This window comes from Cupressus sempervirens, chromosome 10, assembly GCF_028749045.1.
Source record: "Cupressus sempervirens isolate cs-2001-9-10 chromosome 10, ASM2874904v1, whole genome shotgun sequence".
Classification (NCBI taxonomy): domain Eukaryota; kingdom Viridiplantae; phylum Streptophyta; class Pinopsida; order Cupressales; family Cupressaceae; genus Cupressus; species Cupressus sempervirens.
In genome coordinates this window covers 521,060,773-521,087,117 of record NC_143127.1, presented here as the reverse complement: position 1 = coordinate 521,087,117, position 26,345 = coordinate 521,060,773, and the positions used below count along the sequence as shown (strand labels likewise).

At 37.9% G+C, this 26,345-nt stretch overlaps 1 protein-coding gene across 1 annotated transcript in view; it reads right to left on the bottom strand.

The window, feature by feature from the left end:
• The window catches only part of LOC149534936 (phosphoribosylformylglycinamidine synthase), a 290,247-nt gene extending 264,530 nt beyond the window's left edge, over positions 1-25,717 (bottom strand). Inside the window, exon 1 of the mRNA XM_089806438.1 lies at positions 25,203-25,717. Within this exon, the coding sequence (XP_089662564.1) occupies positions 25,203-25,413 (211 nt within the window). The 5' untranslated portion in view covers positions 25,414-25,717. The remainder of the gene's footprint in view (positions 1-25,202) is intronic.
• Positions 25,718-26,345: the final 628 nt, after the last annotated feature.

Here is a 26,345-nt window from a genome sequence, read left to right as displayed (position 1 = left end):
ACTTAGAAAGATGGAAGTGTGAAAAGGAGATTTGGATTTTTTTTTTATTGTAGATCGCCATCTCTTTATTTTATATATTATATTTCCTCACACTGCACCTTCCTATAGATAGAGAACCTCCAAGGTGTCCCTCAATTGACAAGGAGCAGAACTCAACTAACTTTAGGAGGTTGAGAACAAAACCATGAAAATTACTTGTCAAAGGCATTGTAATGAAATATGTCAACTAAATTCTTCTTTCATTGGCTGATACTCTAAAACTCCATTCCAGCTAGCCAAGGGAGTTTAGAACTTCCTATTACAATTATAGATAATTGTCTATTATTAGTTAATGGTAATCTATTATAAATATCTAGTTAGCTTTAGTAAGCTTTCGCTTTTTTAGTTTTATCTGATAGAATAGAATATTTCTATTCTTTTTTATAGTTTCCTAAGGAAACGTCGCTTTATTCTTTTGTATATAGACCTCTCGATCTCTGTTAATAACAAGCAAATATTACCAATTACTTCTGTAATATGGTATTAGAGCAAGGTTTTTAAAAAATTTCAAGAATAATTTCTTTTCAAAAATTATTAGTATCTATTTTTCGAAATTATCTATCTGAGATATTTTGCTTCAAACGGGATTTTTTTTTAATTCGGAGAGATCTCGCTCTAAATCACGAGCTGGGTTTAGGGCTATTTTTTTGGTACATTCACATTTCTCCAGGCACGATTTTCTGCCCTTTTTTCCACATTTCTATTGAACACAATTTCCAGTCATTTCATGTGATTTTCCAGTGCCTCTTAGTGTGATTTATAGGGATTCCAGACACAAGTCATGGTCCGATCATTGGGCGTTTGCAGGAGCTCATTTTTTGAGTCGTTTTTGCCTGTAAACTCCATTTTTCTGCAAATCCAAGCTTTCATGGCTGCCGACTTTTTTTTTTTTGAAACCCTAATTTCAGAGCTCGAAAAAATATTTTGATTTCAGATTCTTGGTGGGTTTTTTGAGAGCTCAACTGGGTTGTTTATTTTTCTGGGTGCCTCAATTTGCATGCCTCGATTTTTGAGCTAGCGCATCCAAAAAACAATAGCATATTCCTCTGGGTTTTTCGAACTCTCTCCTAGGTCACTCTCCAAACTTTTTGGGTCTTCTGTTTTTTGCCTCGAAGAACATGCCTTCACAGATTTTCACAGTTTCTCATTGAAAAATGTGCCATGTCATCTCTAACAAACATTCTTCTCGAGCACAACTCCAAATTCAATGGTCGAAATTATGGCACTTGGAAGCTATGGATTATCACAATTTTTGAATATCAGAACACCGATCAACTTGTTCTGAGTGTTACGAAGCATCCGACTTCTCCTAGTCCTGATCAAGATACATGGGATCTAAATAATCGAGAGGCAATGATGCTTCTCAAATTCTCCATGGTTGATAATCAGCTTTCTCAAATTCCATCCGGCAAGACAGTTGTTGAGATCTGGACACATCTCAAAGGTCTTCATGAGACTTCTGACAAAAGCAGAGCTTTCTTTCTAAAAAACACTTTGTTTTCTATTGTCATGGATGAGCACACCTCGCTCCAGGCACACCTGAGTCAGACTCAAGAAATTCATGATCAGTTACTTGCCATCAGTCACAAGATGGAGGAAGGGGATATTGTAGTTATCACTCTTCAGAGTTTACCAAAATCCTATGAGGATTTTATCAAAACTCTCAACATCATCTTCTGGTGTTGATTTGAAGTTCACCGATCTCTGCACCCTGCAGCTTCAGCAAGATCGGTGGAAATAATAGTTTAGTAGCAGCTCCAGTTCCACCTCCACAGAGCAAGCCTTTGCTGCGAAATCCTTTCAGAAGGATAAAGGCAAGTTTCAGCAGCCATCTCAGCAAAAGTCTTCTGCTTCAGCTAATGGAGCCCTCATTTTTATGGTCTCCATTTATGCATTGTCCTTACTGCCCTCGTCTTTTCTCCCTATAATTACTATTGTTGTTCTATTTCCCATACTCTACTGATATCCACATTAGCCTCCGCCATATGCCTACAAAATATTATTCTAACCAACACAATTCACATGAATTGTTACAAAGATTCTATCTGCATATTACTTCCATACTATCAATAAAATTCCTCATTCTATAATATAGTTTCATCTATACTCAATACTGAGATGATTAATTGGGTTTTCTAAAGAAACCAATCTCATGTTTGTAGCCCTATAACAAAGACATTGATAAATAAATAATTTTCATAGCATCGAAAGTGTAAGATGTCAACTATACTGAATTGTGCAATAACTTGGTTACATTAGAAAATACGAAGTCTGAAAGATGAACAACATAAATTTGCAAATCATGTGTCCAATCTTCGGTGTATGCTTGAATGCCTACAGTCTGGTGAATGATACAGCAGATGGAGAAGTTTCTGACTTAATTAATGCCTTTTCTAAACAAAATTGTTTCTTCTGATATAGAGTGATCTGCAAGTTGAATGTCTAAAACACTGGAACGAATTGTAATATGCCCTTCTTGGAGGTCTATGTGCAAAGGAAAGAAAGCCAGCCTGTAGATAGAAGAGTCCAGTGACACACAACATATATAATGAATCACGGGAGCATTGGCATACACTTGGAGTATTAACAAATAGAGCAGCACTCAGACATATCAGACACATATATGTCTGTCGTAGGTGTTAAGAGACAAGTCAGCATATTGGAGGGAGCCATGCAATCATTAGGAAGGTGCCTCTGTGAATGATTTTACCATACCATCTTTTCCCTATGCTATTGAGGCATTGACGTCAAAAGGAACTGAGGAGGATAAGCGACAAATTTTTACCAGAATAAAAAGATGGCTGCTACAATATACATAGACAATATAGAAAGATGGATTCAGAACATGTTCAATATTATTGGGGAACTAGAAACGGATAGAAGGATTTCCTAGTCATCGATATGAAGGGAAATAACAAATAATAATAAAATGTACACAATGACTTACACTCTGAGACAATGGTGCTGGAACTAATGAAGCAAGAGTATTATTGTGATTGCCTTTCCACGCACATAGGATATGAGGGTCTGTCTTCATCAGGCTTCTTATCAATTCCATATCAACTATTGGAGAGGACTAGAGAAAATGACAATAGTATCATAGGTCATCGAATGATACTGGAAGTCTGTCATTGATTTATAATGCACCATGCCCAAGTCATCCTCCATGCAGTGCCAAAATGATTTATAATTTATATACTAGAAACGCATTCTCCACATCGGATGTATATCTGACAGTTTGAAGCAAATAAGACAGGATATTCATAATCACTTTTCACGTCACAAGCAAAGCCGGAAAGTATGGAGTGGATCGCAGATATCTATCTAAAGGCTCTATTCACCGTTCTAACCCAACCTTCCCATTCACTTCTCGGCGGCCAAAAGCACATAGCAATGGAGATTTACGGCATAGGAATGTGTTGAACAAGGATGAGATTCAATGATGGATGAAGTCGAATTGATAGCGGTGGAAGAAAATTCATGGCCAGATAAACAAAATGAAGATGAACGCAATGCATGGAAACAAAAGAAAATTAAAACGCAAAAAATTAAAGTCTAAATGCTATCCAATCAAGTCTATCTATGAAGCGGCAGATTAAGATTTGTAAAATTAACCTTAAAGATTAACCCGGTAATCATAAGGTTGCTAGGTGATTATATTTTGAAAAGGTGTTATTATATAAAAAGATGCCATTAAGTATTGATATAGAGTAACTTTTCTATTTCCATTAAGTATTGATATAGAGTAACATTTTTATTTGAAAAGTTGCATCTTTAGAAGAGAAAGATATAAATACAAGTTGAAAGTTGAAGTATATTGGGACATTCGGACATTCACATCCATATTCTCAGGAGAAAGTACTTTATGTTTATTATTGTATGGAGGGATAAGGAGCAACATTATGACTTTGTAATATAAATTCTATTATTTTATTTTTATAATAAAATAAAATGTCTTTTGTTTATTTTTAAATGGCATGGAAATTTAAACTGCAAATGAATCGTCTTTTGTAATTATTATTTGGAATGTTGTATACAATTTGAATGTCAGATAAGTGGACAAGGTCATTTAGCATTTAAATTTGATCATCAAAAATAGTGTGAAATATTTAATTGTTTTTGTATCTGTGTCCAGTTTGTCTCCTTACCAGAGGAGTTAAAGTTCATTCTAGACTAATTCAAGATTGCATAAATATTTGATCTGTCGCATCTTGATTATTTAGTTGTTGGCAGTATAAGTGCGTGGAACATTATAAAGTTGTACATGAAAATTCACTAAAGTTGACTCTATTCCCCGGATGAGCAAAGGCACTGGTCTTTCTATTATTGAAGTCAGAAAATCTATATATTCCTTCTACAACCATCAGATCCATTATTAAAACCTCAAACACTCAGCATCCAATTTTCGTTTTAATTGAATTTGAGGAACTTGCTAGTCGGAGTACTCTAAAGCTTAAATTTGCTTTAGAAAAGATCTAAACCAAGTGATCAGGTTCGAGGAGAAGGTCTACCCACCTAGGTGTAGTAGAGCCTAGAGTGCAGGGGAATCGAGAAATATTCTCGTTCATTGGCCAGAACTAATTGTGGAATCCTATCGGAGAAGTGGCAGGCTCTTGGATTTCTAATCTGCGGTTTTGGGAACCAACACCAGCATCAAATGGTTCTTGAAAGAAGAACATTCAATGCAACTACTGCAACAAGTTTAGACACATGAAGGTTGAATGTCAGAAACACTTAGCTACACAATCTAAGCAATCAAGTTCGCAGCCCAAAGCGAACAGTGCGGAGCACACTGAGCAGGCGGAATCTACCTTTTACGCCTTCATGGCTAAAAGACCTGTAGATCATGTGAAGTCGTCTGCCTAGTACATTGATTCAGGTGCCTCTCGTCATTTCACTCACCACAGAGACTAGTTTACTGACTACCAGCCTTATTCAGACTATTATTTTTGGTGGCGGAGAAGAGTACATGGTTGTCAGTAAAGGCAACATTCAGATTCAGTCTGCTAGGACGAATCTCATAGTCCTTGACGTGTACTACGTTCCAGGGATGGAACTAAATCTACTCTCAGTTAGTCAGTTGTTGCGACATTCTCCACACTTGGCTACTAGTAACCTTTAGTTCACATCAGTGCACCATCACTGATCGGGCGTCTACGTCTACTCTTGCAGTGGGTCTTGAAGATCATTGTCTTTTCAGACTAACTGAATCTAATGATTCCTAAGACTTAGCTATGGCTGCTTAGTGGTCTTCTATCAGCACACTTTGGCATCAGCAATATGGGCATTTGAATGTGCATTATCTCTCATAGCTTGCTCGGGATGAGCTTGTTCTTGGATTGCCAAAGATTAAGACTCAACAGCATGGAGTTTGTGACGCATGCCAGGGTAGGAAGCAACATCACACACCTTTCACCCGTGGCGACTCATGGCAAGCTTCTCAGGTACTTCAGCTTGTACATGTCGATATTTGTGGCCCTATGGCCACTCTTTTTGTTCTTGGGTCCAGGTATTTTCTATTGTTTGTTGATGATTTCAGTAGAAAAATGTGGGTGTATTTCCTTAAAAAGAAATCAAATGCATTTCTTGTATTTCAGAATGTATTTCAGAAGTTTAAACCTTTAGTTGAAAAAGAGTCTAGGAAATCTATTTACTCTTAGATTAGACAATCGGGGTGAATTTTGTTCTAATGTTTTCTCCAGCTTCTTGGATACACATGGCATCAAACGCCAGTTAACCACACCCCACACGCCACAATAGAACAGTGTAGTTGAACGTCGGAAGAGGACAATCACCTAGATGGCTCGATCCATGCTCAAACACAGGCATGTTCCGAAGAAGTTTTCGGCAAAAGTAGTTAACACTATAGTTTATCTGTTGAACCTGTCACCCACAGTGGCGGTCAAACGTAAAATTCTAGAAGAGGTCTGGTCAAGTCGCAAGCCTAGAATTAGTCAACTAAAGGTTTTTGGCTCCCTTGCTTTTGTTTGGATCCTTGATGTGTCACGCACCAAGTTGGATGCCAAGAGTCAGAAACTCATGCTTGTTGGATATAGCAGTCTTCACAAAGCCTACCACCTGATCAATGTTGAGACATCTCGTCTCATCTATAGTCGTAATGTAGTCTTTGATGAGCAGCGAGGACCTTTCATGCCTGTTTCTCTTGTTCTTGATCTAGTAGACCAGCCTATGTAGGCTCATGATTTGGGAGTTCGGCTTCCATTAGGTCCACCTAATGGCAGGGCTCCAGTAGCTCCTACAGCTCTAGTTATACCAGTGATGCCTGTACAAACACCTCTGGCTTCTCCTACAGGATTACCTCGCTTTGTAGATGCTTCACCTAAGTTTGATCCAGATTCTTCTGATGAGGAACTTGATCATCGTGCATCTTCCAATACTCTTGTTGGTCATTCTCCTATCCAGCCTAAGTGATGGGCCAAGACACTTGTTGATCTTCATGATGATGAGCTCATTGATGGGAGAATTGCTCGAAAAAAGAGCAAAACTATAGATTCTGTTAACTTTTCTCTCATGGCCAACATTCATAGTGTGTTTGAACGTCAAACATATTTCTAGGTTAAAGGAATTCCAAAGTGGGAACAAGCCATGCAATCTGAACACTAGACCCTACTCAAAAACAACACCTGGATCCTTTCTGATCTTCCACCAAGGAAGAAACCCATTGATTGCAAATGGGTTTACAAAATCAAATACAAATTGGATGGTACTTTGGATAAGTACAAAGCTTGTTTAGTGGCAAAGGGCTTTTCTCAGCATCAGGGCATTAAATATGAGAAGACCTTTGCTCTTATTGCAAAGATGAGCACCATCAGATTAGTCCTAGCCATGGCAGCACAGTTTAATTGGAAGGTTCATCAGATGGACGTCAAGAGTGCTTTCCTGAATGGTGATCTCCATGAAAAGGTCTACATGACGCAGCCTCCTGGTTTCAAGGTTGTTGGTAAAGACCATCAAGTTCTCAGATTGATAAAAGCCCTCTCTGGCTTGAAGCAAGACCCTTGGGCATGGTACATAAAAATTAATAAGTACCTCAGTGATCAAGGCTTCAAGAGGAGTTCTTCAGACTCAAATCTGTACATCAAGACTACTGACAGTGACATCATCCTTTTGGTTATTTATGTGGATGATTTGATCATCACTAGCCGTTTGGCATCTTTGATTTAAGGAATCAAACAAAATTATGTCAATCTTTTGATGTGATTGACCTTGGGCTCATGCATTATTGTATAGATGTTGAAGTTTGGCAACAATCTTCTGGTATATTCATCTCTCAGTCCAAATATGTCAGGGCCCTGTTAGACAAATTTCGTATGTAGGATTGCAAGCTTGCATCTACACCTCTAGAGAAAGGTCTCAAGTTATCAACAAAGTTTGATTCTCCTTCCATTAATGATACTACATATAGGCAACTAGTAGGCAACCTCATCTACCTCTCTGCTACTAGGCCTGATATTAGCTTCACAATCAGCTATATTTCACGCTTTATGACAACTCCCAAAGTTGATCATTAGATGGCAACAAAGCGTGTGCTTCGTTATGTGAAGCGCACTTCAAATTATGGACTTTTATACTCTTGAAGTTCTAATCCTAAACTCAGTGGTTTCACAGATTCAAATTGGGTAGGCTCTACTAATGATAAAAAGTCAACTTCTGGATATGTGTTCAATTTGGGATCCAGTGCAATCACATGGACCAGTAAGAAGCAATAGGCAATTTCTCTCTCCTCTACAGAGGCCAAATACAGAGGGACCGTTAAGGCAGGATTTGAAGCTGTTTGGCTTCGTCGGATGCTTGGGGATATGCTGATGTCACCAGCAGGCCCAACTACTATGTTTGTTGATAACGAAAGCGTTATCAAGTTAACACAAAATCTAGTCTTCCATGAATGAACCAAGCATGTGGATGTTCACTACCATTACGTATGACAGCTCGCTGAAGACGGGACTATAGATTTGCAGTATGTTCCTACCACAGATCAAACTGCAGACATTCTCACCAAGCCTCTTGGTCCTGATTAGTTTGCCAAATTCAGAGGACAACTTGGTGTTCTAGATAGATTAACCATTAAATGAGGGTATTACAATAATAGATAATTGTCTATTATTAGTTAATGGTAATCTATTCTAAATATCTAGTTAGCTTTAGTTAGCTTTCGCCTTTTTAGCTTTATCTGTTAGAATAGAATATTTCTATTGTTTTTTATAGTTTCATAAGAAAACATCGCTTTATTCTTTTTTATGTATAGACATCTCGGTCTCTGTTAATAACAAGCAAGTATTTACCAATTACTTCCGTAATACTTCCATCATCATCGAGTTGGAGAACCTAAGTTGACCTCACAAAATGAAATCCAGCTTGTTTTAGTTTGCAGCTATACAACCAGCATTAGGAGATCCAAGATCAACATCTGAAGAATGATCACTTCTTCAAATACTGATTCCAGCTCCATACAGTTCTAGCAAAGAACTGCAAACCAAATAATGCAACAAGTATCACATGCCTATCTGTTATGGAAAAGTGATTAAGGTCATTATACAACCTATGCAATCACTGAATAGAGTTTATCAATATTGCATTTCATTAAATTTAGTTACACTAACTCATCCGAATGGACTATAAGATACTGGATATAATTGTCAGATATTAAACTCTTGAACTGCTTGGCTAGTAAAAATTTTGGGGGGCGTGGGAAGCCTAAAGAAGGTAGAAGAAGCTCATACTGCTATTCAAAAAGTGGAGGATACAAGATCAAGTTCTTACTTTCCTTGATTGATGTTTACACTTTCTGATAAGATTCCCAATATAATTGTCAAAAAAAAAAAATAGAATGAATGAATGAAAGATTTTAATAATGTCACGAGACCAAAACAGCCTATGGGACTTACCGATCAAAAAAAAAAACCCTATGGAACCCCCTAAAAAACACACCCCAGAGCTGGGTATGGATAAACAGTTGTTCAAGGATCCTCTCAAGCATGGTGATTCAGAAGAGTTTCCAAAATTACTGCTATTAAAACCTGCAATCACCTATGGTTTTTCAACTAATGACAATTTTAGGTACATCTAGTATTTTCGTTTCTTTAAAAATAGTGTTATGATCATGAAAAGAACAGATTTTCCCACTTTTGTCTTCCTCCAATAATATTCACTTGACTAATCTTCTTTGAAATAGTTGCATTAATTTTCTTTTTTATTATACTAATAAGATTCGAACTCTTAAACCAATGCATTAATGAATACTTATTGTTGTGCAAATGTTTGGAGAACAGATTAAGGAATGGATTTGGTCTATTTTTCTGTGGATGTAGCTGTAAATAATTTAGCAAAGGTGGTTCTCAAGAATCAGTATTGAGCTGTAGTGATTCTCCTCATCATCAGGAGGACCTTTCCATTAAAATAAGATTCCAGCCTAAGCTAAATTTTAATGGCATTGGAGTTCCAAGACACATGGCTGAATCAACTAGACCAAAGGGAGGAGTTATGTATAAAAATATTTAGTAGCAGAATCAGTGAAGGCAATCCTTGCTTGTAAAATATAATTTATTTTTATCATTACCTCAGGAATTTTCAGCCTAGTCCAAGCCACATGACATCACAAATGAGGAATCTCATCCCTGACATGAATACACTCCAGAAACGCAAATAATCTGAAACCGTGAGACCAGTAGCCTAATAGGCCCATAGAGCCCTGCAACACATCGGCCTAGTTAAAGTTTAGAACACGAAAGCAAGGGTATGAACACCCACAATATCAACACAAAAGCTCAAGCCAGCAAGCACATTGAATCAGCACAGGCACAATAAAAGCAATCAAAATCACACTATATCATGAATGACTATTAAATGTGATATAATATATTGTTCGCACTGCAGTGCACCCTAAATCATGAAGTTTTCATCAGCCCTCACACTGTGTTCAAGAGATATTGATCACAGATGGCTGTGTTGTTGGACTAAGTTGCATCGACCAGGAAAAGTGGTGAGTAAGAACTCGAGCATTGATTTAGTAGGAACTGCTGTCATTGATTGGCAACTGGTTAACAAGAAGTAAAAAGGCATTGCAAGTGCAACCACCGGTAGACTGGCATACCAGTCACAACAGAAGAGTGAAGGAAGACGCGGAAGGATAATGATTGTAGGTCAGCCACCATTGATGTGACGACACAAGAGAAGGTCTGAATGTGACAAGACAAGCATGCAGAAAGAAGCCACAAAATGCAGCTGAAGCATGCAAGGCCTCAGGTCTAGTTGTAGACTTGCAGATGGACAAGCTGGCATAAAACCATAGGCATCTACGAATAGGTAGTCACGGGTTTCTTGTGACTATGCTCACTGTGCAATTCAGATTTCAAATGTACACTTTGAGCGGGATAACTTTTAGGGTTTCGATCTGTAAACAATGGACCCGATTTAAAGATCACTTGGATTTCATTCAAAAATAAGTTGGCTGATAAGAAGAGAAGAGACTGTTATCGAGAGAAAAAGCCAAAGACATTGTTGTTGCTGCAACTATGAGAACTAGATATCTGTATAAGTAGTTAAGGGCAGTTGAGAAGAGAGAGTGACATCAGACAGGTGTGTACAACACCTGAAGGAAGAAAAGGCAGTGAATAGAGGAAGTTCACCAAGCCAGAGCTAAAGAAGGAGATCAACGAATCTTCAAGGAGCACTCACAGAGGATCTACAAGGCAAGGTGTGCCAAAAATTTAAGATACAGACTATAGTGTGTTTTCTAACCATAGCAACTATTGTAAGTCTTTAACAGGGCAGACTTGTGATAAGTCTTTAACAGGGCAGACTTGTGATAAGTCTTTGAAATCCTTTAACAAGGTATCTCTCAAAAAGATATCAAAAGTCTCTAACAAGTAAAATAGGACACAAGTTAAATATTATAGTTGTTACCGGTATGGACACAGTACACATGAATGCTTGCAAATAAAGCTAGAGCAGAAAAATACTGCTACTACTGTGACATTTATGGTCATAGTGAAAAAGATTGTGGATCGAGTACTGGATCATATCAATCCTCTCCTAAGAGCAAGAGATAGGTCTACTTTGCTTGTGGAAATGATGGTCAAATTGCATCACAATGCAGGTAGTGGACAGGTCAATGGAACCATGCAAGAACATGGAACAACACAAGGAGAACATGCTACAAATGTCACAAGATGGGTCATGTAGTCAAGGATTGTTGGGTCAAGCAAAAACCCAAACAACACCACAATAAAAATAAAAGGAAAAGGCAAGGCCATTGATGTTGAGCAAGTTTACAAGGACTTCGCTAAAGTGTGGATCAAAAAAAGATCGGAGAATATTGGAGTAAAGATTGGAGAAGTGGCAAGCTCATTGGCAAGTGGTGAGTGTTCCCAATCAAGTTGAGCCAAGAAAAGCTTAACAGGAGTTAGGCAAGTGAGATCAGCTTTGCATCGGTCCCCACATGCAAACCGGTAAGTCACAACTAGTGATTCAAAAGAAAGTGAATGCGTCGCATCTAAAAGTGGAAGACAGGGTGTCTCCAAAATCTTACCGTTGGATGAATGGTTAGAAGACATTTATTGCACAAAGGTCTCTGTAAGAGATAAGATTACCTTTTGGACCTCAAAATTACTTTTTCCATCGGATCTATAAATAGATATATCGCCAAGCAAAGATCATTTTTTGCAATCTTGAGATCCAATAGAACTTTTTGTTTGCGAAACCCTAGCTACCAAAAGAGCAACTCTTTATGTGAACTTAAGAAGCCACTAGTTGCACTGAAACTGTAGAATCAACTTAGAGCAATAGATCAAAAGACAATACCAGAGCTACAACTCGCAGTGACACAATATAATGGTCTATTCAAAGTCACACTGGTCAATGGACAGGATCTTGAGCCACATGTCTATAAGTCGATCTTGTTGAGCACCGGCAAAAGGGATATGAAAGGAGCCATATCCTTGCTCCCAAGCAATGTACTATTGATTAAAGACGGTGACTATCTCACGGCAAAGATAGTAAAGCTCGGAGATGCAGAGATTAGAGATATGTATGAGGAGTTTTGTGTGAAAGATCAGGGGGGGGAAGACCTCAGAGATCTAGAAGAGTCAACCCTAGCCCACATAATGGATATCCCAACTTTTTTCAGGGACGAATGGGTAAGATTCATGCTCAGTGGGATGCACCATGAATGCATGTGATTGGATAAGCCATACAAGATCACGAAGGATGTGATCGAGGGTGACAGGGTTCAGTGGAACCAAGCACTCAAAAGCACACAACTGAGGAAGTAACAAAACTGACTGGATGCCATTGCAATGCCAGAATGTGCTCACTGAAGGATATTTCCTGATCTGAAAGTACAGTTTGTAGCAAGGGTGATTACACACAGACTTTACTAGTCTAGTCAGTCAAATAGTGTGCCTGCTAGAGCGATGTATGGAGCACACCAAATTAATAAAGGAGAAAACCAAGCTCAATCTAAGTGGCTGATTACATGGGCAGATGGCAGAGAGTCTAAGAAAGATTAAGACAGACAGTAGTGAACACATATTCAAATTCAGCGCAATACAGTAAGCATATTTTTCTACTTCAAGGGAGAGTTCCCTGGTTACAAAGAGTTCCAATGGAAGTCAAGGAACAACATCATACCTTAGATATTGAACTTGCACAACAGATTGGGCAGACGCCATCTAGAGAAGCTTGATAAAACTTCAAGAAATTCCAAGCAGACATGCAAAGAAGGAGAATGTAATGTCCCCTTTTTCTTGGAAATTATAATTCTATGTGCCCAGCTCACTTCGCCTAGCTTCGGGGGCGGATAGGTCCTTTATGGGGTTCAATTCAAGATTTGGCCTAGACATTTCCAATTCCAGACGCATCAGAGCAGTTTTGGCAGGTTGTCCAAATGCTTACTATTTTTAGTAAGTAATCAGAGCACAGTAATTTCGGTACCTCAACGTTGGGTTGGAAGCGTCTTGTTGAGAGCTTTCCAACGAGCTATTGCATGTGATTATTTGAGTTCATTTGGTCAGCTATTTTAATGTCAGATGATTCTATGGTCTCCTAACTAAGTGACTATTAAAGTCATTTAACTTGTCACTTTATTTTTAAAAGTTACTATGTTCACTTAAGTGACTAAAGGACAAAAAAAGGTGTTTTATCCCACATTGCCTATAAGAGCATGCATCACATTGAGAAAAAGCATGAAGGTACAACAAACTCCACATGGGAGGATATATATGAAGATTATAATATTCAAGAAAATATTAATCTGGGAGCTGGAAACAGTTGCTGGTTACTTCTTCTAGGACGCAAACCCTTGAAGAAGCGTTTGAAGGTTGGACGCAAACCTAGCCTTCTTATAGGTTTCATTTATATTTCCAATCTGATTGTCATTTTCTATTTATAAGATTGGATTACTTGAGTTGTTGCATGTTATTGTATTGCTAATGTCTAATATAGTAGCGCATTTTGAGTTATTTGAGTTAACTCTTGGTTTTAATATGTACTTCTGATTATTGGAGGATATAAATACATTTCTTTTCTAGAGTTTCTCGTATGTTTATTTGCTGGTTATGAACAATTAATGTTCTGGAATTTAGACTAAATATTGGTAAACTGTCCGGATTTGAATCTGCACTTCAATATCACAGGTTTTTTGGGAAAATATCCGAAAAGGGATATTATAGTGGTATCAGAGCTTGAGATCCTGCCATCCTGTGGAAGTTTATTCTAGGAGAAGAATCCTTGAAGTTAAAGGTCTATTACACAAGAAATTTTATGAAATCAAACACATTGAGTTTTGGTTGCTTAAATGTGATTGGTTGAGCCTTGAGGACGAAAACCCTCAAGTCTGAGATTTTCGAGAAGGTTGGACGTCACCCTAGTCTTCTTTCCTAGTTGAGATTATACAAATTTGGGCAAGCAATTGGCAAGTCAGAAAAGATATCAGTGGAGCAAGTTTATGGAGGTAAGGGAGTTCTGAGTTATTTGATTATTTCCAGTCTGTGGTGCTCATTGGGTAAATTCGAACTTCCTACTTACAGTCTGTTTGGAGAACTAAAACTAGGCAAAATAACAAAGAAGGAATCCGAAAGGAGTCATTCGTATTTGTATTACTTCATGGACGTCATTTTGGGAACTCCTTTGCCGTAGTCATCTGTAGGTCAATCTGATAAGTGGGATGCATTCGGTATTTCATATACGCAATTGGATATCCCTGAGTGAAGGCATTTGAATTTATTGGTGGGTGGAAATAACAATCGGGTTTCAGAGGTGAATATCGTGGGCTTTGAAAACGTCAACAAGATATTGTCCTAGGGCGTTCACGTGCTGACCCGATTATGCACGGATTGATTGTTTACTATCTGTGCCTTATAACTGATGTTAGAGGGAGGAGTCAGTTATTACATTTTGTGATATTGCTATTAGGTTTTAACTGTGTGATTTTGAGTCAAACTCAATGACCCATGTTTCATGAGTAGTGATTCAACATGAATCCATCTCTCATGAGAATAAATGGAACACTTGACACTCATTGGATCTAGGTGATGCTCACAAGGGTGAAGCACCGAGACTTCCCGGGAGGTCACCCATCCCAGTACTACTCCAGCCTGAGCGTGCTTAACTACGGAATTTCCTCCATGGTTAAACCCAAAGCTTGCAACCTCTGTAGTTAAGTGCACTCAAGCTGGAGTAGTACTGGGATGGGTGACTTCCCGGAAGTCTCGGTGCTTCACCCCTATGAGCATCACCTAGATCCAATGAGTGCCAAGTGTTCCATTTATTCTCATGAGAGATGGATTCATGTTGAATCACTACTCATGAAACATGGGTCAATGAGTTTGACTCAAAATCACACAATTAAAACCTGATAGCAATATCACAATTTGACTTGCTGTGGAAATTATCTCCTATTACATTTTGCCTGCAGCTAACTAATCTGGAGATTGTATTCTGTCCACGGGATTACCAAGGGGTCTTCATACGTTTCAAACAGGAATTCTTCCCTGCATAGCAGGTGTATGAATAAGCAGAAGGTTGGGTTGTGAGGGATTTCTGGTGAACGCGGGTCATGCAAAGACGCAACCACTATCATTCCAGTCGGTAGTTTAAACACGGATTTCATTCGCCTTATGTTATATCCGCAGCAAGACACGGGTCTGCAACAGGACATCAGCAAAGTACAAACAGGGTCGGGTTAGTTGCAGCTTTGACTCCATTTCCAATAGTGGTCGGTTGTGAATAAGATATGAGCTGGAAGAGTACTTCACTGGGCGTCACTAATATTGAACGATTTCTTCCATCATTCCGTGTCTGTCATCTTATTGCCTTATATAAACTGGAAACTCTGTGCTGATATTACATTTCTTAATACAAGGACATCTGTGATTACATTGTAATGTAAGAATGAAATGTTGCCCAGTTCAGTGTGGATGTTAATGTTATATTTCCTTGAGTTATTAATGTGATTTCATTCATCGATTCTGGAAGGTCTGAACAATGGTATTTTATTACTGAGTTTATATATTTACTGTTAGAAGGTCTGAAAATTCATTACATTTACCAAATATAATTGCTAAGCTTGTGTTTGAGTTGGAGGATTCTCTTTACTGCTGAGACAGAAGTATCTTCACTGTTACAAATTGTTTGACAAAATTCCTTCAATAGTAAAATACACCTGGATACAGCAATTAAATCTAAAATTCACGTTCAGATTATTTCAGTGATATCATACAGAATCAGAAAACAATATTTATTCTGGAAACTACATCACGTTTTCCATTCAGCAAGAAGTGATTCCATTATCATCAAACCAAATCTGACTATTTCTTCAAGTCACAACAGCAAGGTTCGGGTCTGAATATTAAGTTAAAGTCAAAACAAATTGACGGCAAAAAATTGCACCATGGACATCCTAATATGCAGTGAGAGATGGAATTTCTGATCAGTTTAGGTGAGATCAGTACAGGATCAGAATTTGTGAAGTGTAATTACTATGATTGGCGTTGAGTCGGAAGCAGATTCAAAAAGCTGGACAGTGTCATCTATATTTCGCAGGGGCATATCTCAGTGCAAGTCATCTGCAGGTGACAGTTCAGTAGCTATTTAATATGCAGCAGTACAATAGATCTTGATCAATCTTTCAATACAAGCATAGAAAGACAGGAAGATTTGAAGACGCAAAACTCAAGAACATGGCTACAACAAACCTTCAAAAAAATAACAATTCAAGGTACTCTCATGATGGGCAAGTCAAAGATCTTGATGAATGTAACACTAAAGTGAGAAGACTGTACGATGTTTATAACAAATTTTCGTCAAAGCTTCAAAAAGAATTACCCTTCATTAATTATGTGGACTTTCAGCTAGAACTACAAAACAAGGCGGATATGATAAGAAATAAATGCTATGATTTGGCTCAAGATCTCCTTATAGAGGACAGGTACAGAAATTTACATAAGGAAGCCATTGATCAACTTGATAATAGTACAAAAAGGAAAGAGGAACAAGAGGTCCCTATAGTATCTAGAAGCCTCTATGATGAATTCCCAGCAGTTAGTGAGCATCATACAGCTGACCTTATGGAGGGCAAAAATCAGACCTTAGAAAATTAATCAGAAAATTTATTTGATGACAATGAATCCCAAGATCATGATGTGGATGGATACGCAACCACCTTGGAAGTGGAAGAGTGTGAAGATATTGTTATATCAGCAGCTAGACCTCGTCAGTTGAGCCATCCTATGAGGTGCGTAGCAACAAAATCCTAGATATTGAGGAGTGCCTAGATGATAGCATACACGATGTTGCTTATCATATGGTGAGTAACATTGATTCAGCCTCAAATCACAGTGCGGATGACAAATTGGAAGATTTTGTGGAATTATTTCATCACAAGGGGATCATCATTTAGCAAGCCAATTGAAGGTTAATGACAGGATGGTTGCCACAACCGTTAAGCATTTTGATGTTGCTCGTCAAATGTTGGCCACATATGTTTGGAGTACTCCTTTGACAGATGAGCATGGTGATAGTGTTTTTTCCCTTGCAGAGATACATGCACTTTGAGAAGCGATTGGAATGATGAAACAAAATTACCTACAACTACTTGCAAATAGAGATTTTCTTCTCGAGTGTGATCGCATTTGTTCTATTGCATTGTAGGGAAACGAGGAGAAGGTTGATAAGCTCACTCATGAGCTTGAGGTGACTATGGACTCCTTGCAGAGTGCCCAGTTGGCCCTTCAAGAGTCACAATTACAAACTAAGAAGCTTACAGAGGAGTTGAGTTTGGCACAATCTCCACCTACTGCAAATATAGTACAGTTACATACAGAGGCAGTTGATAAGAATTTTATATCCATGGGTTGTAGTAGGGATGTGGTTACATCTATCACAGATATTTCAGCTGGGACAAGTACTTTGGTGGAGAATAGTAGAGAAACACTAGTTGTATCAAGTTCTCCTAAGGTTAGTGCCGTGACAGTTGATACAGGACAATTTACTGGTAGCCCTTGTGTCACAATGGTGGATTCTCCTGAGAGTTGTGTGGTAGTACACGACGCTGCTCTATCATCCACACAGGGCATTCGCAGAGTGTCATCCGGTTGGGAGTATAGCTTTCATGTTGATTTGTTTCCATCGCCTGGAAGCAAATCTGTCACTTCATTCCATGCAGCTGATTTTGGATGTCGACTTGTTGATTTTCAGAGTTAGAGGGATCAGTTGCTTGATTCAAGTGTTTTTAGTGATGAGTCATTACAGAGGTTGGAGCATTTTACCGCGAATACACAGTGAGGAGTGCTCATCATTTTTCTGTTGACCCACGCACGGAGGACTTGATGATGCATCGGTGTGGGTTGGTTCCAGAATTATATCATCCTTTGTAGGATGGGTATTCACCATCTTCGGAAGGTGGGATTAGTGGATGCAAGCATCCAACTCAGCTGTTTGTGGGGGATTACTTGCAGGGAAAGCAGTTAGTTATACATCACGTTGATATGTATCCAACATGGTTTGCTACTTCTATGTCACAAAGTTCTCTTATGGGTACATTTTTTACAGGACGACTATGGTGTCAGTTGGCATGATGGCTTGGTTAGTTATCACATCCATGGGAGTTTAGCAGGAGTTGTAAAGAGATGTTGTGTTATAGACACTACCAGGTATTTTTACCTCTATATGGCGAATGGATGTGGGGTTTGATTGTTTTGGGATCCAGGTGGCGACAGGGTTGACATGATGTATTGGTTGATTAGGGATCCAAGTGTTAATAGTATCTTACATCTAGTGGATTATGCTGTGACTATGATCTGTGTGTTTCAGCCTTCTGACACATCAGAGTTCCAGAGATTAAGATTACTCCGTTTCCACTAGGGTGATATAGTGGTGGAGTTAGATTGGTCGGATCTATCATTGTCACTGATGCAGTTATTGTAGGAGTGGTACAGTAGTACAATGGTACAGATATCACAGGAGCTGGTCAGTGATATCTCAGTCAGTGCACGAGTTCTAATTTGGGATCCAAGGGGAGCATCCCAATGCATTGCCTTTTATCGGGGAGCTAGAAGGAGAGTTTGGTCATTATCATCTTGGGGTGGATATTGGTATATTGCCGAGCTCCCATCATCACTTGACAGTAGAGACTCGCAGGGGCACTCATGGAGTGAGGCATTCATTCTGACTGAGGGTAGTGGCACACGGGGCAGTAGCACATAGCCGTTGGTGTCCCTTTGCAATGAGACTTGGAATCTTGGCATTCAGTTATCTGGCACATTGATTCCTATTGTCTTGTTTCACCATTCTAAGTTTGGGAAGATGCATGCTGAGGTACATCGGCTGAGGAGTAAAACCACATTCTCGAGGTGAGTATGGGATCCTGGCATTTGGTTTCTACAGGTATGAGCGGATTGCTTCAAGGCAAGCAATCTTTGAGAGAGGAGGCTTTGTAATGTCCCCTTTTTCTCAGACATTATAATTCTGTGTGGCCAGCTCACTTCGGCTAGGTTCGGGGGCGGATAGGTCCTTTATGGGGTTCAATTCGAGATTTGGCCTAGAAATTTCCAATTCTAGACCCATCAAAGCAGTTTTGGCAAGTTGTCCAGATGCTTACAATTTTTAGTAAGTAATCAGAGCACAGTAATTTCGATACCTCAGTGTTGGGTTGGAAGCGTCTCGTCGAGAGCTTTCCAACAAGCTATTGCATGTGATTATCTGAGTTCATTTGGCCAGCTGTTTTAATGCCTAATGATTATATGGTCTCCTAACTAAGTGACTATTAAAGTCATTTAACTTGTCACTTTATTTTTAAAAGTTACTATGTTCACTTAAGTGACTAAAGGACAAAACAAGGTGCTTTATCCCGCATTGCCTAAAAGAGCATGCATCACATTGGAAAAAAGCATAAAGGTACAACAGACTCCACATGGGAGGATATATATGAATATTATAATATTCAAGCAAATATTAATCTGGGAGCTGGAAACAGTTGCTGGTTACTTCTTCTAGGACACAAACCCTTGAAGAAGTGTTTGAAGGTTGGACGCAAACCTAGCTTTCTTACAAGTTTCATTTATATTTCCAATCTAACTATCATTTTTTGTTTATAAGATTGGATTACTTAAGTTTTTGCACATTATTGTATTGCTGATGTATACAATAGCACATTTTGAGTTATTTGAGTTAACTCCTGATTTTGATATTTACTTCTAATTATTGGAGGAAATAAATACATTTCTTTTCTGGAGTTTCTCGTATGTTTGTTTGCTGGTTATGAATGATTAATGTTCTGGAATTTAGATTAAATATTGATTTCCTGTCCGGATTTGAATCTGCACTTCAATATCACAGGTTTTTTGGGAAAATATCCAGAAAGGGATATTACAGAGAAGAATACCAGTCAATCTGATAAAAGACTACAAAAGCAACATTTGCTTCTTAGCCAGCATAGACAAGTGCATAGTACAGGCAGTTGAACCAAGAACTCACTGGTTGACTAAATTTCCCTATGAGGTTGAAGAAAGCCTAACTAGAAACATCATCGCACTATTGTTGGATAAACTAGTTGATAAAGATCAACAAAATCTTGGCACAATTGAGGAGAAAAAGAAAAAGTTAATGGGGCAATAAGAAGCCTCCAAAGAAAAGAAACAAAAGAAGAAGAAAGGAATAGGACGCACTGTGCGAGATCCTAAAGAAGAGACAGCCCAAGTGAAGAAAGCCCACAATCTAACACAAAAGTGTAATGTCCCCGTTGTAAATAAATTGAACTTTGTAATGGGCCGATTGATTTAATTTATCTCGGACCCATTTGTATTTTTGTGTTCGAAGTTTGTGTCGCCGTCGGCTATCTTTGTACACCCTCAGAATGGTTTCCCGACAGGTATTTAAGCACAGCTTGTAGGGTGTCTTAGGTATGCTTTGGATTATTTGTCTCTGTACTACGAATTCCTGTTAGAATTCTCTTTAATTCGCCATTTCAGAAGTGAAAAATCTTCCCTATTTGGCTCGTGCAGTTTCGATGGAATTCAACCCGCACTCTATTTCGTTGTGCATGTATTTCTCGCTCGGATCTAGCAAACTGGAGCACTACCATATTGCAAATATTAATTGAATATTTGTGTTTACTCTCCAGTTCTTGTTTGGGTTTTATCTCGGCTATATTAAGTGCTTTGATCATCTTCCAATCACCTAATTTCTTCTTCACCTCAGCACTAGGCACATCCATCCACTCCAAATGGCTCACCACACACTACAAACCCCTTTGGAAATCACTGTATGGATTACATCACTATACAGCCCAGCTTGACACCCACTGTACAGCCTATCCGTAATGTCATTGTTGGCCCTCCATCCTTCTCCATACGGCCATTGTGCCCCCCCCTTTCGTACAGCTGCCTACCATACACGCTGCCCTCTGTATGTGCTTCAAGACATCGTACGGCCTTCATTCCTTTGGTGTACAGCATTCAGTACTTTCAAACAGCCACCATACAGCCAAGAAGTTAAGGTTACCATACTGCCACACATCATTCACACCATACGGCCTTCCTGGAGGCACCGTACAGCCCTCTCTATGCATTGTCCTAGTACCGTACGGATCCCTCCATTTGCATTTCAAAATTTTCTAACTTCATCTCTGTAATACATTCAGCCCTGTTGTACTTAGAACATTACAAAAAGATAGCTCTACACCTAAATCTAAGTGAGAGGAGGAAGAAGAAGCAACAAGCAAGAAGAAATCAGCAGCATCCAAGCCTCCAACAATGAAGAGATACAAGAGAAAAGCCAATATGAAAAGCAAGAGGAAGCCTCCAACACAGCTGGAGGAAGAAGAACAGGAGGAAATAGAGACAAAATGTCACAAATTAGCAAAGGAAGGTACGAAACTTACACTTCAATATTATGGATGATATTAAAAATAATGGAAATTATAATAACTTAGAGATAGAATTTCAAAATTTATCAAGCCAAATAGAAATAAAATTGTAAAGGTTGTACTAGTAAGCCTAAGAGTGTTTAATAGAACACCATCAATGCTAGAGTCACCAGTTCCAAAGGAACTATTTGAGGCAGTTAAGCTAAAATGGTCTAAAGCCATAAAGGAATGGAAGGATATGCTAGATGAAGCACTAACAGATCTTAGACCTGATCTAACTAGGAAGTTTTGAAGATGGTAGCTGCGATAGAGATCTTTATCTCTGGAAATATGAATGTTATTACCATTATTAGGTTCAGCTGAAAAGGACATTTAAGTTTAATTTGTAATATTAAATGTAAATGGCATGTGTCATTCACATGCATTGAGGCATGAATATTCAAGGAGTTATAATTAATTATAGGAGTTATGGGAATCTCAAGAGACCTTCAGTTATAATGTGAAGAGTCTCTCCTATTGTTATATATTCGTAGCTACCAAAGGATATTGTACACTTGAATTCTATTATCAATAAAATGATATTTTTTGTTGTGTGAATGAGTTTTTCCCTTCATTCTAGAAGAGTTTTCCCAGGATATTTCTAGTGTTCTTTGTTTCAGTTTTTGTCTCTTTTATTGCTGTTTATCTTCATTGATTTATGGGCCCTAGTTTTAATAGGAAAGAGATCGTGGATCTTGTAGCATCATGCAGGCAAAATACCAACCCTCCAGAAAATGTAGCACTCATAACTACAAGTTTGAAGAAGTGCAAAGAAGAAGACGGCAATACAATCTATTGCACAAGTCAAGCAAAATACACAAATTAGCTAGGACCTGAACAAGGAACCCAAGGAAAGCGAAGAGATGCAACAGGCCTCAACGGCACCATCTACTATAGTAGAGTAACAAAAGGATGATACACAAACAACTAAAGACCATCCCAGTATCATCAATGTGACCAAGGGGAGAGAAGAAGAAGAAAAAGGTGCAATCAGTCATGATGAAGAAACTAGACTAGGAGAGAAGGGAGAAGGAACATAGGAGAAAAGATATAGGTGATGAGATGAATGACATTCAACTACCTACAGTGGAAATAAAAATCATATAGAAGAAGAGAGACAAAGACTAGAAACTTTGCAATCCACTCAACCACAGGAGACACCAATAGTAGAGTCGTCCTCGACACCATCCAAGGGACAGAGGAGTGTCAAGAAGCTAGGAAAGGGCAAAGAGAAGAGAAAAAGAGATTCAAAGGAATTAGGAATCAAGAAGAAGAGCAAAGGGAAGGAACAATCCCTAAAACAAGCAGAGTTTACCACATCAGAAGATGAGGGAGCACTCTATAACACTAACACAACTGAAGCTGTTAAAATGGAAGAACTTGGAGATAGAGTTGAAGAAATGAGCAAGAGAGTTCAAGAATTGAGCACGAAAGAATTAAACAAATATACTCGACTCACAGAAAGATATAAACGGATGAATCAAAACTACAAAAGGTACAACAAGCAAGTCACCACATTGGTAGATGTTTGAGATATCCTAAAAGGACTTGCGGAAGGGACATCCTATAATGAGAATGATGATCTGATTAGCCAAATCAAAGATGTCATAGGACATCTCCATGAAAAGGCAGGTAAGCTTCCAATGTTAGCAAAACAACAGGTTGCAACAAGACCTCTTGAAGAGGAAAAGAAACTAGTTAACAAGAAGTAATAAAAAGTTGCAAGTGCAACCACCAATAGACTGGCATACCAGTCACGATAAAAGAGTGAAGGAAGACGTGGAAGGATAACGATCGTAGCTCAGTCACCATTAATGTGACGACACAAGAGAAGGCCTAAATGCAACAAGAAAAGCATGCAGAAAGAAGCAGCGAAATGTAGCTAAAGCACGCAAGGCCTCAGGTCTAGTTGTGGACTTGCAGATGGACAAGCTGACCTACAAGCATAGGAATCTATAGATAGGTAGTCACAGATGTCTTGTGACTATGCTCATTGTGCTATTCAAATTTCAAATTTACATTTTGAGCAGGATAACTTTTAGGGTTTCCATTCATAAATAGTGAACGCAATTTAAAGAACACCTGGATTTCATTCTAAAATAAGTTAGCTAATAAGAAGAGGAGACTGTTATTGAGAGAAAAATCCAAAGATGTTGTTGTTACTACAACTATGAAAACTAGAAATCTGTATAAGCAGTTAAGGGCAGTTGAGAAGAAAGAGTAACATCAAACATGTGTGTATAGCACGAGAAGGAAGAAAAGGTTGTGAACAGAGGAAGTTTACCAAGCCAAAGCTAAAGAAGGAGGTCAACGTCTTCAAGGAGCAGTAACAGAGGATCTACAAGGCAAGGTGTGTCAAATATTTAAGATCTAGACTTTAATGTGCTTTCTAACCATAGTAACTATTGTAAGCCTTTGACAGCACAAACTTGTGACTTAGTCTTTGAAATCCGTTAACAAGGTATCTCTCAGAAAGAGATCGAAATCCTCTAACAAGGTAGCCTTAAAAGGTTGTCGTAATCCTAATAGGTTACTGGCATTCCTAACAGGATGTGTTCTCAGAAGGAACAAACGTAAGCCTTTAACAGGGCACCCTTTTACTTGCAAGGAAAGGCTAGTGGGTATATTACTCCCACCGTGGTTTTCACCTTCACACTGGGGATTTCTAGGTAAAAATATTTGTGTCATTAATGAATGCTTCTGTGTGTGATATTGTATGGCTTTATTGCATAGCATTCATCATTTCCTTAATAGTTAAAGTGGTAGTAACAATGTGTGTAACAAAGCTTGCTGTATTAACCGGTACATTTTGTGAAAGTGAGCATATTGATTCACCCCCCGCCCCCCCCAAGTACCGGTTGGGACCAACATAAGTTCCCTTGCACAAGAGACTTTACAGAAGCTATAAAGGATTTAGGAATCAGAAGATCCAAGAATGTCTTGTATGTATATGTGGCAAGGTAGAGTTATCGGGACCATAGATAGTGTTGAGACTTGCCAAAGGACTTGCAGGTCCAAGTCTGAGTCAGGCTCAACGAGTATGCGGCTACTCACAGACTTGGCCAAGTTTGAAACCTGAAAATTGTGAATCTTCTGGAAATGAGCCTGTGAAAATAAAAAATACAGAAAATGATAATTAATTTAACAAAAAAACAACTTTTATTTTTTACTGCTTTGCAAACTGCCACCAAGTTTGAGTTTAAGGTCTGGTTTCTGGAGACTATCCTGAGTGATCTGATTTAAGTTCAGTGATGTAGTAAAGTCAAACAAATTAATTATGCCTGCATGAATAATCCTTTTCAATTGGGATGAAAAGTAAATAATTCTGCTATGCTTTTTACTTTTATATTTATAAAAGTCTATTCTAGCTTTCCTTGGTTTCACAATGATTTCTGTGTGTAAAAGTTTCACACCAAGAGTCCAACAGCTAATTATGTGAACTTTCTCTGAAGTGCTTTAAATGCAGGATTGTTTTTAATCTATGTAACATTTTGTTTTAGTTTCCCTAATGATTTGATGTTTATAAATCTCGCACCAAGAGGTACAACTGCTAGTTGTGTGAACTCCCTGCAGAGAGCTTTAAAAGCAGGTTGTTTAGTATCGTATTAATATTATGATCATGTCTTTCTTTGTTTCCAATTATTTCTGTGTAGAATCCGCGTGCTAAATAATGTGAACTTTCTGCAGAAGGTTTTAAATGCAGAGATGTGTATCGACATAAATTATAAGAAAAGGAGAGTAGTACCTGAGATTGCTTTGAGAACAGCTTCTTGAGGAGGACTAGTATCTGCATCTCTCGAATTATAAACACATTTGCGTTGGAAGCGGAGATTAAGGGAAAGGGGAGCTCCTTTTCCGATTCCCGGTTTTCTTTTACCCCACGACGAAGAGGAAGGAAAAGTTAGTCTTCTCATTCTCACTCCCACTCCCACTACACCTGCGCTCATTACCATCATCTTGTTTTGCACTGGGCTTCTAACCACCCCCCTCACTCCCTACAGCATCTGCAACTTCATCAGCAACAGATAACCTTCGCTTTTACTTTCCTTCACAAATTCCTCCACAAATTCTCAATCAGAACCGCACCTCATAGTTTCTCAATTTACGATGTCTTTATTCAACTGATTTACGATTTTCGCAAATCACAATGCGGGATTTTAGTCCCAATCTCGTTTTTGAGGATAACACATTTTCTTCAAATGGTTTTGGATTTGTTTTCGTTGAATGTCTCAATTATAATTATGTCTTCATAAGGCGTATAGATTTGTGTGAATTTGTTTTATGTTTTAATTTTATAAATTTTAATTTTTTTTACGTTGAATTTGTTCTTACATTTTTTTTGGTTTGTTTTATAATTTCTTATATTAAATTTTTTTAATCGATTTATATTAAATTTATATTTATTTTATAATTTAAGATTATATAATTAATATTATTATTATTATTTTTCTTATTGTACGCTATACTATTGCAATGAGTTCTACTACTTAACTAGTTATTAAACTGTAAGTATTTTTCATTTTCATTTTAACTTTTAATTTTTGTAATGTTTATTTATGAGATTTTTAATTTTTAAAATTTAAAAATTTATTTCACTTGAGTTTCATTGGCTTATAAGTTTGGTTGTTAGGAATGTAAAAATATTTTGTTATGTAAAATAATTGTATTAATAATATGTTACTATACAATTATTTTAATAAAATATTTTTCTTATATAATAACTTGTGATTATATTTTATCAATAATATTTTATATAATTTTTTTAGTTTAAATAAATTATTAATATTTTAAGATACAACTCAATTAGTTATAGTAGTATGATGACATCTATATTAAAATATAAATTATTTTTATTTAGAATCTTTTATTTATAGTTTTTTTATTAAAA